General features: G+C 35.3%; 1 protein-coding gene across 3 annotated transcripts in view; it reads left to right on the top strand.

Moving 5' to 3' along the window:
- Nucleotides 1–14,000, top strand: part of Gapvd1 (GTPase activating protein and VPS9 domains 1) — a 475,307-nt gene that overhangs the window by 336,974 nt on the left and 124,333 nt on the right. For all 3 annotated transcript variants that reach the window (XM_090406248.1, XM_090406249.1, XM_090406247.1), the window contains one exon: nucleotides 12,008–12,419. In XM_090406248.1, coding sequence (XP_090262374.1) covers nucleotides 12,008–12,419 — 412 coding nt within the window. The remainder of the gene's footprint in view (nucleotides 1–12,007; nucleotides 12,420–14,000) is intronic.

Genomic DNA, 14,000 nt, shown 5'->3' with positions numbered 1-14,000 from the left:
TAGTTGTACTCCCTGAAGATGTCTCAGTAACTTAGATGAAATATTTGAATCCTTAAAATAGTTTTTAATCCTCTCTTTGTGCTGTCTATACTCCATTAAATTTCCAACCTGACTATTTTTTGGTATCTGTCCATCAGCCACCCTTTTATCCATATCACCAGTTTTATATTCATCCCCATTTGTTGCAGTTTGCATAACAGAATTCTGTATGGTATCCTGTTAGATCCCATACAGAATTAGGCAAAATCCAGCACTGTAGTCATTCTCTTTATCCAACTCAACTGTTGCTCTATTATAAAACATTAGTAGATTAGTAAGGTATGACCGACTCTTCACAAAGGCATGCTGCCCATCATAGAGAATCATATTCTTATCCACCCATTCCTGAATTCTCTTTTTGACCAACTTTTGTAGTACTTTAACCACACCTGAGATACTGCTTGGTCTGTAATTTGCTAGCACATACTTAGATTGTCCTTTGTGCAAAGGAATTATTTTGCCCTCCTTCTATTCTCTTGGGACTTTGCTAGAGCTGAGATGTAAATTAAACAGTCTAGTCAAAGGCATTGCCACTTCCCATGTGCATTCTCTTAAAACACAAGCCAATATCTCATCTGATTTGCATTTGGATTCCTTGACATCCTAAGTACCTCCAGTTCATCAACCTTCATTATTGCATCAGTCTCTGTCGTATCTGCCATATTAGTATTTTCACTTGGATGATATATCCTTGCAAAATGGTCACTCGGTAGCTCAACAATTTTGTTTTACTATTACCTCTCTCTCTATCTGCATTCAACAAAGTTATCCTTGCTCCTACTTGCCACATAACACACACACACACACACACACACACACACACACACACACACACACACACACACACACACACACACACACACACACACACACACAAAACTGGGATTTCCTTTTACCTGCTTGGCTAATTTCTTCTCATTTACTTTCTTTACCATGCTGGTCATATTTCTCTTTAAATATTTTCTACAGCATCATTTTTTTTTTTTTTTTTTTGCATCTCTTGTTAATGATAATACTCATCCATCTAACTCCTACCTGATTTACTCTACTGACCTCAGGTATACAGTGTGATATTGTTTCCTTCCGATACCCCTTGACTATCCCCATGCACTGTGAACATCATTCCCTTGCAGATCTTTATGCCATGGTACTGCTTCAACATATACCTCTTCTTAACTGGAATTTCCATGTTTTTGCTACCTCTCAAATCAAAGCCATATGATTAGTTTCCCTAACTGGAGGCACTGTACCTACCTTAATTATGGGGAGGTCTTCTGATCTTATAACAAGATCCAACGCTCTCATACCCAAGTTCCCTCTGTCACATTCTACTTCATTTAATTTTTATCTCAGTAAGTCTATAAATTCCATTTCCTTCTTTCCATGTGATCTTTTCTCCCAATGTCCCTGAGGTTAAAGCCTCAAATAATAATTACTCGACTTGCACTCGTCGTACTAATCTGCTGATTCATGTCTTACACATTATCCTGGCACCCCCACTCCCCTGCCTGTATAGCAGAAGGCTATATCTTATTGGCCTCAATCTCACACCAGAATGACTCAAAAGAACTGCCATCTGCCTAACTCCAACAGAACACAATTCCTACTCTTGTTGGCTGGAATTCATCTGCTATCATCAGCAGTACCCCACTACCTGTTTTGTCTACTCTATCCTCCCTGAAAATACTCAATTCATCTCATTCTATCCTTGTAACTACTTCATTTTCTGTTTGTCGAGTCTCACTAATGCCTATAACCTTTGGCAAGGTTGCACTAACTAATGCCTAAAACTCTTCCCTTTTTATCTTTACATCCTGAATTGACTAACCATTCACTGCTTTTGTCTGAGAGAGAATAGATTGTACATTATTTGTTCATTCACTTCATGGGTGTGCATGCGCATGCCCCCACACACACACACAAAAAAAAAAAAATCTGCATCCACTCTAATGTCTTTAGTTTTTGCTTCCACACTCTCACTGAACAAAGCTCTCTATTGCCCTGAATCTATTTAAGTGCAGTCCATCAGCATTGTACAAATTTGTCTGTTCATCAAACTCAGGTTTCCACATGTAAGTCCACAAACTTTACATCATTCCTTCTGAATAATCTGTGTATTGATTCATTAGCTATCATCGCTTTCTTCTTCTCAGTTTTTCTCTATCATAGTATGGTAGCAGATTCACATACTTCATCTTCTCGCTCTTCTTTTTTCGCTTTTTCCAATATCTCTCTCACATCCTCCTTCATACAATACTTCTCACCTCTCACTTCATTGGTTCCAGCAACAACAGTCAATCCTTTGATCTTCCCTTTCTGCATTCTGACAACATTACTAATATTATTAATTTTTGCACCAGAGGAAACAAGATTTTGTAGTGTTTTCATGAAGTACTCCCTTATCATAGAATAGGCATAAAAAATTATCTGCTTATGCTCTTTCTCTCATTTATTCTTACCATTTTCTTTTTGACTCAGATCTCTTGCTTTTTTTTTTTTTTTTTTTTTTCTGTTCTTAGTTAACTGATCTCTTGCTGTTTCTCCAGCTTTTCAGTCTTGCACTTTGTCCAATGAAAGACTGCATCAAGTGTGTTATTTCTTTATTCAAGTCTTTTACATTCTCCCAAACTTCTGCCACCACTCTTTCAGTATTATCACAGAGTTTTGCATTTTCTGGTCTTCTATCTATACTTTCTACTCTAGTATCATGTATTTTTGTTTCTCTGTATTGACTGTCCAAACATTTATTAAACAGTCACTCACTAGTTTTGCTCTCCTTCCACAAATCTTTCAATTTTTGTAACAAATACATCTAACAAATTTTACAGTGTGAATTTTACAATTTGTAAAATTGTAAAATTCAGTGTAAAATTGTTTCATATTGCAGATATTTGAATGAGAATGTGGGTTCCTTTTTAGAGAGGAGAACAAAAAGTTGAAAGAATGGAATAAGAGACCTATAGATTTATCAGGAAGTAAATCTTTCAAATGTTGAACAATCACCATTAGAAGAAAGAGCTCTTAATATTTCTTATTTTATTTATTTATTTATTTTTTATTTTTTAAAGGATAAACAGCACATTTTGGGAAGAGAGAATTTATGTAATAGTTTTCATCTATTATTTGTTTATTTAACTGTGCATTTGTTCCTGTTAATATATGAAATTGGAGTCAGGACATTTTATTTGTTCAAGACAAAGTTTTCTTTCTAATGCTGCATATCAGAAAGAAGCTACATTCAGACAGAACGGGGAACTGATTTTGTTAGAAATAAAAGGATTGTTTAGAGAAGAACTATCAAGCCACCAGTTTATTCTAAGTGTTTTCTCCTTGTGAATGATTTTTCTGAAGCAGAGGTGCTAACATTGAAATCTACTGCTGTAGGACAAGAATATTTATTTTTCAGCTTTGAGTCAGAGGGAGATGACTCTTATATTGGTTGGTATTGAATAAATTGAAATGGTGAAGTTGTTAATTTCTAGAAAGGATTATCAAAGAAATTTGTTTTCTTGTTAAATTTAAAAAAAAAAAAAAATCTTAAATAGAATAAGAAATTAAATTTGTGTGAATGTGAGAGAGAGAAAGCATGTCTCTTACAAAATTTTTTAAAATAAATTTTATGTAAATAATTGTAGAGGGTGATCCTGAAGTCTTGTGCATCAAAGTTGAAGCTGGGTCTCATCAAGTGCAGTCCATCAGCATTGTACTCAACAATTATGAGATTAATCAAATGCTTTTGGGAAATTGGATCAGTTGCAGACAAACATCTGCATGGAAGACCTTCCATTTTGACTTAGACCCATAATGACTGCAGTATGCATGTTGCAATGTTCATCTTCAAAGAGTCTAGAAAACTCTATGCACAGACAGGTATGTCATGTGGCAGTACTTGGAGCCACCAAACAATTAAAACTTTGTCCATACCATGTTCACTCAGTTCATGAATTGAAGCCACTGAATAAGGTAAAACATGTTGTGTACTGTAGGTGGCTTGAATCATTTGTTGAAGAAAGGGAGTTCACGATCTGGACAATGTTTTCATCAGTGACAAAGTGTAGTTCCACCTATGTGGATACATCAATGGTCAAAATAACAGAATTTGGCCATTGGAAAATCATCATGTTTTCCATGAAACTCCCTTGCATTCTCTGAAAATTGGAATGTGATGTGTAGTATTATAATGGCAGTGGCATTGTATTGTCAGAACTATTTTCTTTGAGGTGACATTGAACAGTTTACTGTTCCAAGACATCATCACCCAGTTCTTTATTGCAGTAACACCAGTTATATCCACTTGTAACTACTTTCTTCTTCTGCTTGTTTAACTACTTTTCATTGAGTCTTCATATGTTGATGATGCTTATCTTCAATTTTGCTGACACAAGTTTGTTCCAATAGCTGACTTTCCACTGCTTGCTGTGGTTCCTCGATGAAAACAATGGTAGCTTTTTTAACTAAGCAACACCCCAGCAGGCATGAAATTTCATCATGCTGTACAATTAAGTTTGTTTGCACTTTAAGCCAGTACAGAATACAATATGGTATGCTAAGTTGCAAATTGCCAGCACAGTCTTGGTTGTTCAGTATCTAATGTAAGTTAGGTGAGAAGCCTGTCAGTTCTTTGCATTCCTTAAACATTATATGGCAGTCCTTTCTCTGTTATCTACCTTTTAACCTTCATCAGAAAATAAGTGAAAATGTTCATCAATTCCTCATATATTTCACGGATGTGCAGAACATTACGATAGTGTCACATGGTTAAATTTATGTTATTGTTTCCTAGCAACATATTTCTTCCGAATTAATCTTTTATCAGGTCTCAGTAGTGTAAGATATCTTGTATTTTGGTCTTCTAGAATCAGTTACAGAATCACTACATGGACATTTTAGTCATCTGCTGGATCTTTTCTTTCCATTCTGACAGCAAACTGTCCTGATTGGCTGGGTTAATGTTATCTTTTTCTCCAACCAGCTGGCTCTGGAATCAAATTTGACACTGTTAGCATTGGCATTCTAGGATTCTAACAGTGTCAAATTCCTATCTGATATTTTCATTTTTATATGAATCTGCAAATGATGCTATCTGCTCATTTTTCAACTTTTTCTCAGAAATATCATATCCATAGCCTGTGATCAACCATTCTGTTTCTAATTCAACTCTCAGATCTATAACTTAAATTTGGTTTGATCAGTTTGGAAGGTTGTTCTTTTGGATAATTTCTCTTATTCCATATAAATTTATTCATCTGACCATGCCAACTTTGCCCATTCTGTTATCTGTTTCCCACATTAATTTGCCAGGTTTGCAAAAAATTATTATTAAGGGTGACCTCCATGGAATCAGAGATTCATTGAGGGAGATCACATACCACTTGCATGCATGCACAACATCCAATGGCAATCAGTTCTAATCAAACACCACCCTATAAGAGAAAAATCTAGCTCTTACCCCCTCCCCCCCCTTCTTGGTGGCATTCATTCTCAACTTCTAAGGATGCCATTTCATCCTTTACCCTCCATAAAATGAAAAATTCCATCTTCTGAAATCTTGTATGACCCTTTCAGAAGTTTGTAAGTCTCAATCATATCATCCCTCTTTCTCTAGTGTCTGCAGGTTACAAATTCTCAGTTTGTAAATTGTCTTCATAATCACTATTCCACAATCCTGATATCATTTTCCACACACTCTTTTGCACTTTCTCCACTGTATCAGAATCACCATAGAGACAAGACCTGTGCACTGTAGTCCAGTTGAGGTCTTATCAAAGCCTTGTAAAGAGACAAAATGACTCCCTTATCTTTACATGTCAAATTTCATTTCAGCATTGCAGTTATCCTCTTAGTTGTATTCGCAATCCTTGCTCTGTGGCTCTTGAGCTTCAACTTCATATCTCCTGAAACTCCCTAGCCATGAGCATATGATCCCACCATGACATTGGATATCTCATCACACCAGAGTGCATGATTTTACATTTACTAGCATTGAATTGATAGCCATTTTCACTCCACAATTCCAGCATATTCCAGTCATTCTGAAAGGACTGAATATCAGTCGCAATCCTGATTACCCTGTCAATCTTTGCACCATCATCAGTAAATAATAGTACGTCTCCTGTCAAACCTTTCACATCGTTAATTTAAAGATTGAATAACAGTGGACTAAAGATTGATCCTTGTAGTAAACCACTAGTTAACTTAAATCTTGCAGACTCACATTCCCCATATATCACAATTTGATATTTGTCAAGTCATCTATGGTCTTTAATAATATTTTATAATATTTTTAATCCAATTCTCTCCCCCCCCCCCATACTCTTTGGTATATGCAGCAGTCTTCCATACTGTATTCTGTCAAAAGCATTATCAAATATAGTATACAGGACCAAACCAGATGGTAATGTGTTTATGAAGCTTCCTCATCAGCTGGTGCATAAACTCTTTGCCACCTGTGTTTCCAAGTTGTGCCTAGGGGGTGACTGTGTGGTGTGTGGCCACTGTTGAAGCCCCATTATGACATGGAGACTGGTTGCTCTCTGTATGAGTTATATGCTTAAGAGTCTGTCTCTCTTCCCACAGCATCTTCTTTTGCTTTTTTTCTCTTCATCTTTGACATGACAGTAAACTTAAATAGTCACTGAATTTAAAATAAAAAACAAACCTCTTCTCAAAAATTTAAAAATTCAGAAATACTCACACAAATATCTTTCACATTCATTTTACCAACATTTATGGTATAAACATCACTTAAATTACGGACACCATCACCTGCAGATATCCAAACACGATGATTTCTTTTTGACAGAATCCCAAATCTGCCACAATAACCATTCCATCTTGACTCTCCAAATTACATCCTATATGATTCCTTCAACTACAAGGAATACCTACACTTTTCTGCAATCTGATATTCCCTGCTAGATGATGTCTAATCTTGAATATTCATCTTTTGACCATCTGTGCCTTATGATTTCCATGGCTATTATGTATCATTCATCTACCTTTATCATTCTCCATATTCTTAAAATCATTAAACTTTGTTGACTTCTTATCCTCAAAGCTCAATTTCCTGCAATCCAAATTCCCTAACAGTAAATTCATCTCCCTTGGTGACTTTATATCCACAATGCTAAGTGGTTCCTTTTTTCCAACTCTACTAAGATTTCCAAGCCAGAAGAGAAGCAAAGATTTTTTGCCACACTCATTGAGCTGAAAAAATAGCCTGTCTTCCAACCACAATTCCTGATGGTTCTTCCCACTCACCCAATACTCTGGATCTTTTCTTAACTAGATCTCCTTCTAGGTACGCTGTTGAAGTAGCTGTTCCTCTTGGTAACCCAGATCACATTCATTCAAGTCTCTACTTTCAAGGGAAGCCATTCACCACCTCATGTATTTTTAGCACTACAACAATGCCAAATGGGAAGACCTCCAAGATTCTTAGTCCTTCTTTTAATGGTCAGACCATTGTTTCCATTCTCCAGATCCAGATACTTGTTGTGTTTTGCGATAGAAGTTATCCTTGCTGGAATGAAGGCCTTCATTCCCCACTTTGTTAAAATTTCCATCTTCTATCCAAGCTATGGTTTTTCCAAAAGTGTGTTTCCCTAGCAGTCCAAGAAAACAAAACAGCATATTGTAATTGGCTTGAGTCAAAAGTTCCAGTTTCATTTGCATCTTGTACTGAAGCTTGCAACACTTGCAAGTCTATTATAACAGCACTCACTGCTTGTGCTAATGGTAGCCATGCCTTTTAGTTCCTCACAAAACTGTTGAGCACAATTTTTGTATATGTATGTGGTTCCATGTCTTTATCACCCGAATGGTAGTATTGCTAGAGTGCTTAAAGATAAAGTTGGTCTCCTGGCATCATTCTTCTCATCCATTTCCAAAATAAGTGACCAAAGCAAATTACCTTCTCTTTTACCAGAACATTCCATTAAATACTTCTTGTGACCTTCTGCAAGAAAGACATCAGAAGAAAAATATTGAAAAATCTGGATACCAAAAACATCTTCTGCCCCCCTGATGGAATCCCACCATCAATTATGCTCAAAAGATGTGCTTCTGAACCAGGGGCATGCCAGTAGTGTCTGGTGCCTGTGTGCAAAACTTTGTTGGTGCCCCCCCCCTCCCCTCCAATAAAAAAAATCACTTTAAAAAAACGTTTTTTTTTTTAAAGTATTTTCTCCTCTTTGGTGCCTTTACTATCCTGTCGCTTGTGTGCATTGCACACATTGCACATATGGCTGGCAGTCCCCTGTTCTGAACTAATACCTTTACTTTGTTATCTATACACTATACTATACTCAGCCAACATCCACCCTACAGTGTGGAAGCTTAGCTTCTTTGACACTTGAAGAACTGTCATCTAATTATTGACTGCCAGTATGGATTTTGCCAATCAAGATCCACATCAGACTTCCTTTACTTACATCACTCACCTCTGGACATATGTCATGGAAAGGGAGAAACCTCTATTGCACTTGACATTTCCAAGGCATTTGTTAGGGTTTGGCCCTGAGGATTTCTCAGTAAATTGCCATCTTATTGTCTGCTTTCTTTCCTTTGTAATTGAATTGCCAGACAGGTTGTTCACTATGTATTATGGTGGAAAGTATTATCTCTTCAGAATTTCTTATTAATGCTTGTGTTCCTCAGAACTCTGTTATTTCACCTGCCTTGTATCTTTTGTACATAAATGACCTGCTCCCATTGACCTCAAACCCTGTTCACAGTTTTGCTGATGATAGCACTCTCTATTCATACTGCAAATCTTGTAGTGCTTAAACATCTGAAGCTTCCAAATTATCTATAGTAAGTGCCCTAAATGATTTCCATACTATCCTGCAATGCAGTAATAACAGCTTAGTCACCTTCCATGCTTCCAAAAATGTTTTGTCTTTTTTGTTGTCAAAAAGATCTTAGTTCTTCTCCTCTTATTTTTGACAATGCTCAACTTTACAGTAAAGATCAGATCTCTCTCTCTCTTCTTGGAATGAAGAATGATTCTTACTCCTAACCTTTCCTAGTAATCCTATCGCTTCTACAGAATCTTAAGCTTCCAGAAAACTTGGCATCCTCTCTCACTTGAGACATTACTTTTCATCTGTCCAGTTACTTATTCTTTACAATCCCAAATCAGCCCAGCCACCTTGGAATATTGTTCTCACATTTGGGGTAGTGTAACTAAAACCTCTCTCATTTAGTAGGAAAACCTCTCTCATTTTAAACCCACACTCTTCTTCAGCTAATGCTACAGGCAGTTTCTGCATTGTATCTCTTCTATAGATATTTCCATGGATCAGCACAGCTAAACTTTCTGCTAAACCTACACAGCAACACAAGCAACAGCTGCCCAACAACTGCCAACTCACTAAACCACCTACTCCCAGTTATTTTTCATTCCATCTACCTCAGTTTTGTGGATTAGCCTTCCCTTTGAAGTATTTCTCCAGGACTAAACCTCCAACTCTTTAAGTGGAATCCATTTACTTTACCCTGCCTGCAAATGGCATGTTTTTGCTATAAACCTTGCAGCCTCTTGTGTGTGAGAGTGCTATGCAAATAAAAAAAAAATAGCAAGAAATGTAAAATGTATCACAGTAAGCAATAAAAAATGTACAGCAGATGAAAATAAAATAAACAGTGAATGTGTGGAAACAGGTATACCAGTTATTATTGGCAATTTCTACAATATGATATATATATATATTGTATATCAAAGCCAGTGTCTGTAAATGTGAGATTTTGGATGAATGAAGATCAAACGTGGTGCAGGATAATTCCTTGGTTTTTAATGCATTTCACATGCTTCCTAACATTTTTTAATGAAACAGTTATCTTTGTGAATGGATTGAATTGCCGTCATTGATTGTGTTAAAAGCTAAACCATATCTCTGCTTTCCTTTCTTCTTCTTTTTTTTTTTTTTTGACAACTTTAAAATGCTTTGACGTGCAGATTTCCTTGGAATGTCCCATTTGACCACTGTAACAAATGTAGCACAAACAGTGAATCTTGTAGACATCTTACCTCTTGAGGGGGAGGATGGGGAGTTTTAAAGATCTCTGGATTCTTTAGAGAATCCAGAGATCCTGATAGTGGAGTGAAAGCCACTTTTATATCATGACTTGAATGAAATTGAGAAATTTTGTCTGTAACATTGCAGATGTACGGTAGAGTGGCAACCCTTTCAAGTCTTGTTTATTTGTCAAAATTTCGAGAGGAATAGTTAAAATACTAAAGGACAAGATGTAAAACATCTTTAGCAACACATAGAAGAATTAAGAATGTTGTTACCTCATCCCACACTTTTTCTCTTAATGGATATGGATGATAATCAACAGCACCCCACCCACAAAAAAAAAAAAAAAAAAAAAGAAAAAAAAAAGAAAAGATTGACATTGACAAATAAACAAGACTTCAAAGGTGCAGTCATCCTATCTTATATCTACCATGTTATGGAACAAAATTTCTTAGTTTTTTTTCAAAGTCATGACATAAAAATGGCTTTCACTTCACTATACAAGATCTTAAGATTCTTAGAGACTCCAAAATCTTCTCATCTTTCTCTGGAGAAAGATGAAGAAGTCAGGTGTCTTCAAGTTTCACTGTTCTGGATAAGTCTGCTTGTCAGAGCATTTTAAGGGAATGTTAAAAAGAAAATAATACAGAATCTACTTTAGCTTTTCACACAACCAATGAGGACCATCCAGTACTTCAGCAAAAAACAGAAATGCCATGAATCTGAATTGACTGAATTAATCTGAAAATGAATCTGTTTTGTCAGAAAATTTAAAGAAGTTTCTGAAATGCTTTATTCTTCTCCTCAATGAAATAAGAACCAAATCATTATCCTTCTCCATGTTTGGTCTTTTGTCTTCATTTTTCAAAAATCTTACATTTACAGACCATCACATTGTAAAATGTGACAACGCCTAGCTAGTACGCTGTTGTTTATTTTAAACAATGCTGTATTATTTTTTATTGCTTACTGTGATAATGATTTATGTATTGTGTGCTTTTTATGAAGTGTATCTGTTGACACACAAAACTAGGCTAAGCATTTGTAGGTTTAATAGTTTTTTTTATATTAGTTCTCATGTTGTCATTGGACCAGCATTTTTTAAAAATGTTTACAATCATAGAAATCTCAAACTTTCATTAAATAGAGGACGTGTTCCCATCTGTTTAATTCATCATCAAAAAGAAAACCCAAAGTAAATGCAAATAAAGAGACAGAAATAAGTACTGAAACAGCAGCATACATTGTTCTCTTCCATTGTTTACTTACCTTTTCTCTATTTTTTCTTTGTTTCTAATTTTTGAAAAATTGAGGGCATACCCAGGAAATACTCAGACTTCCACTTAATGACAAACTAAAGCTGAAGATGTCTTAGTTTCTTTCTAGTTTGTTTTCTTTCCTTTCCCATTTCTCATTTTCCACTTGTATGTTAGACTCACTGGCCTGTCATGCCAAGTAAAAGGAAATGTAATTAATAATCTGATAGGCATAACACACCATTATATAATATGCTATCATTTGCATGTCTTCTTCTGGTTCTTTTGTTTACATCTTTAGGGGGGGAAAAAAAGGAATGAATATATATAATGTTGCTATGTTTTAAAATTTTATACTTTACATTTGGAATATAATGTTTCTGAATATTTTGATACTCCAGTTAAAAACAGTCAAAAAAAATTCTGTCTGTTACCTTTTTTTTAAAAAAGAAAGTTATGGTGTTAAATTACAGTTATGATTAACAATCATTGAATAAAAATGGTAGTAAACTTAAGGCTAATGAAGCAATGCTTAAAAAAAAAGTCTTGCGATATTTTTTTTTTTTCAGTAAAGAACAAATTTGTTCATTTAAGTTAGTTATTATTCATGATAATATATTATTTGCTGTGACTGGAGATTATATTTTATTATTTTGTGCTAATTAAACTTTTCTCTTTTGTTGCTTTTAGAAACCGGGGATGAAATATTAGCCAAATATAGGAAGAAAAATAGCACCTCCATATTAGAAAATGCAAATATTTCTGTTTCAAATTGTGCTGAACCGTTGGTTACTCTTTCGGATGGTGTTCTTTCAGAAGATGAACCTCGAGTATTCGATCCTATGAATGTAGAAAGCTCATTTGCATTTATTGATGCTAAACGAAAATTAAGACTTGTACTTGGTTCATCAGATTTTCAAACTGTTCCATGGCATAGCAGTTCATCTGGAAGAGGCTTTTCTGGAAATCATAAATTTCAGGATAATGAATTAGTTGCATTTTTAAAAGTATTACTTGCAGAAGCAATTAATTTGCAACAGAGACCACTAATGGCCCATCTCCATGAAGCCCTAAGATGTGTTCGCATGTTTGATGATTCAGGGTTAGTATTTTTTGAATCCCACCAATGAACAGTTCTAAGCCTATAGTACATTATTATTAGTATTGTGGATGGGCTAAGGTTAGATAATCTGAAAACTTTGCTCTAGAGAAGCTAAACTTTTTCAAGCCACTTTCGACAGGTATAAATGTGTAGTATATTCCATATTATTAAATTTAATATGGAATGATAAAATTACATCGCTTTACTATAAATTAAAGATACCAAGAAATTATATTCAGGTGCAAACTTGTTTTCTTACACTTGGATAAACGATTAAACCAAGTATATAATTTCTTGGTATCTTTAATTTATAGTATAACCAAGTAGTGGGAAAAATTGACGTAGTTGGAAAAACTTCCAACTACGTTAATTCACATTGTAAGTAGTACTATTTTTGGGAATTTTCAAGTGATTATGAACTGTAGAAAAGGCTTAATCAAAATTTAAAGAGAATAGCAACTTATTTTAAGCATAAGCTTTTCATCTACACCTCTCGCTCATTGTCTCTTTGTCTGCCTGGAAAGGGAGACACTGCATGAGAAGCATTGATGATGGTTTCTGGAGTAGTGTAAGTGTGCAAGACAGGATTAAGATAGTCAAGGGTGTGTGTGTGAGCGGGGGGGGGGGATGACATTTATGTCTGGGAAGAGGGTGTAATATGAATGATGTAAATGTTAAAAGTATTCAAAATGAGAGGAATGAAATTGTAACATTGATAGAGTTCTTTGGACCAAAAATTATTGGTAGAAGTGAGACATAGTTGAACCAGAATGACATTTTCAGATGCAGAGATATGTAGTCCTTTGTAAAGACATAAAAGGCAAAAAAGGAAGGAGAGTATAATAGAAGTATTGAATGAGATCATTATAGTATTCCAACCTTATGATTGTAATATAATGCAGAACTTGAGAGAAGTGGAAATGGCAGATTAACCAACAATGGTAAGTGAGCAGAAGGTACACCCTCTGTCCAAAAAGAAACTGAACTTTTGATAGAAAATAAAACACAGGCCAATTATAATTATTCAAATCATTTATTTCAATCAATATATTCTCCCTCAGCTTCGATACAGCATTTGGTATGGTCAATTAATTAGTTAAATGAGTTTTTTATATCGGTTTTTGGGATACTGTTGAGGGTCATGGTTACTGCCCCTTGAATGTTTTTAATGGTGTTGTATCACTTTCCTTTCATTGGCAAATGAAATCAGGAGAAGAGAAAGAAGTGACAGGGTACTAAATCAGGTGAATACAGCAAGTGATCCAACACACAAACTTGGTTTTTACTAAAAAACTGTTTCACAATGTTCGAGCGATGAGATGGTGCATTATCGTGCAAAAGTGACCACCTGCCTGCATCACGATATTCATGCCATACGTGACGAATTCTCACTATCCATTGCTTCAAAACTTTGAGATAAAACTCACCATTGACCGTTTGGCCAGGCGAAATGAATTCTTTGTGGATAATCCCTTGGAATCATAGAAACAAATCAGCATTGTCTTTACTTTTGACTTCTCCAAGTGACTTTTTTTCAGATGCTCCTCCTCTGGTGGTCTCCACTCATCACTCTGGTGTTTT

The sequence above is a fragment of the Typopeltis vanoorti genome, chromosome 16 (assembly GCF_054136105.1).
Source record: "Typopeltis vanoorti isolate ZY-2024b chromosome 16, IOZ_Tvanoo_1.0, whole genome shotgun sequence".
Taxonomy (NCBI): domain Eukaryota; kingdom Metazoa; phylum Arthropoda; class Arachnida; order Uropygi; family Thelyphonidae; genus Typopeltis; species Typopeltis vanoorti.
This window is presented reverse-complemented; position numbering and strand designations above follow the sequence as displayed.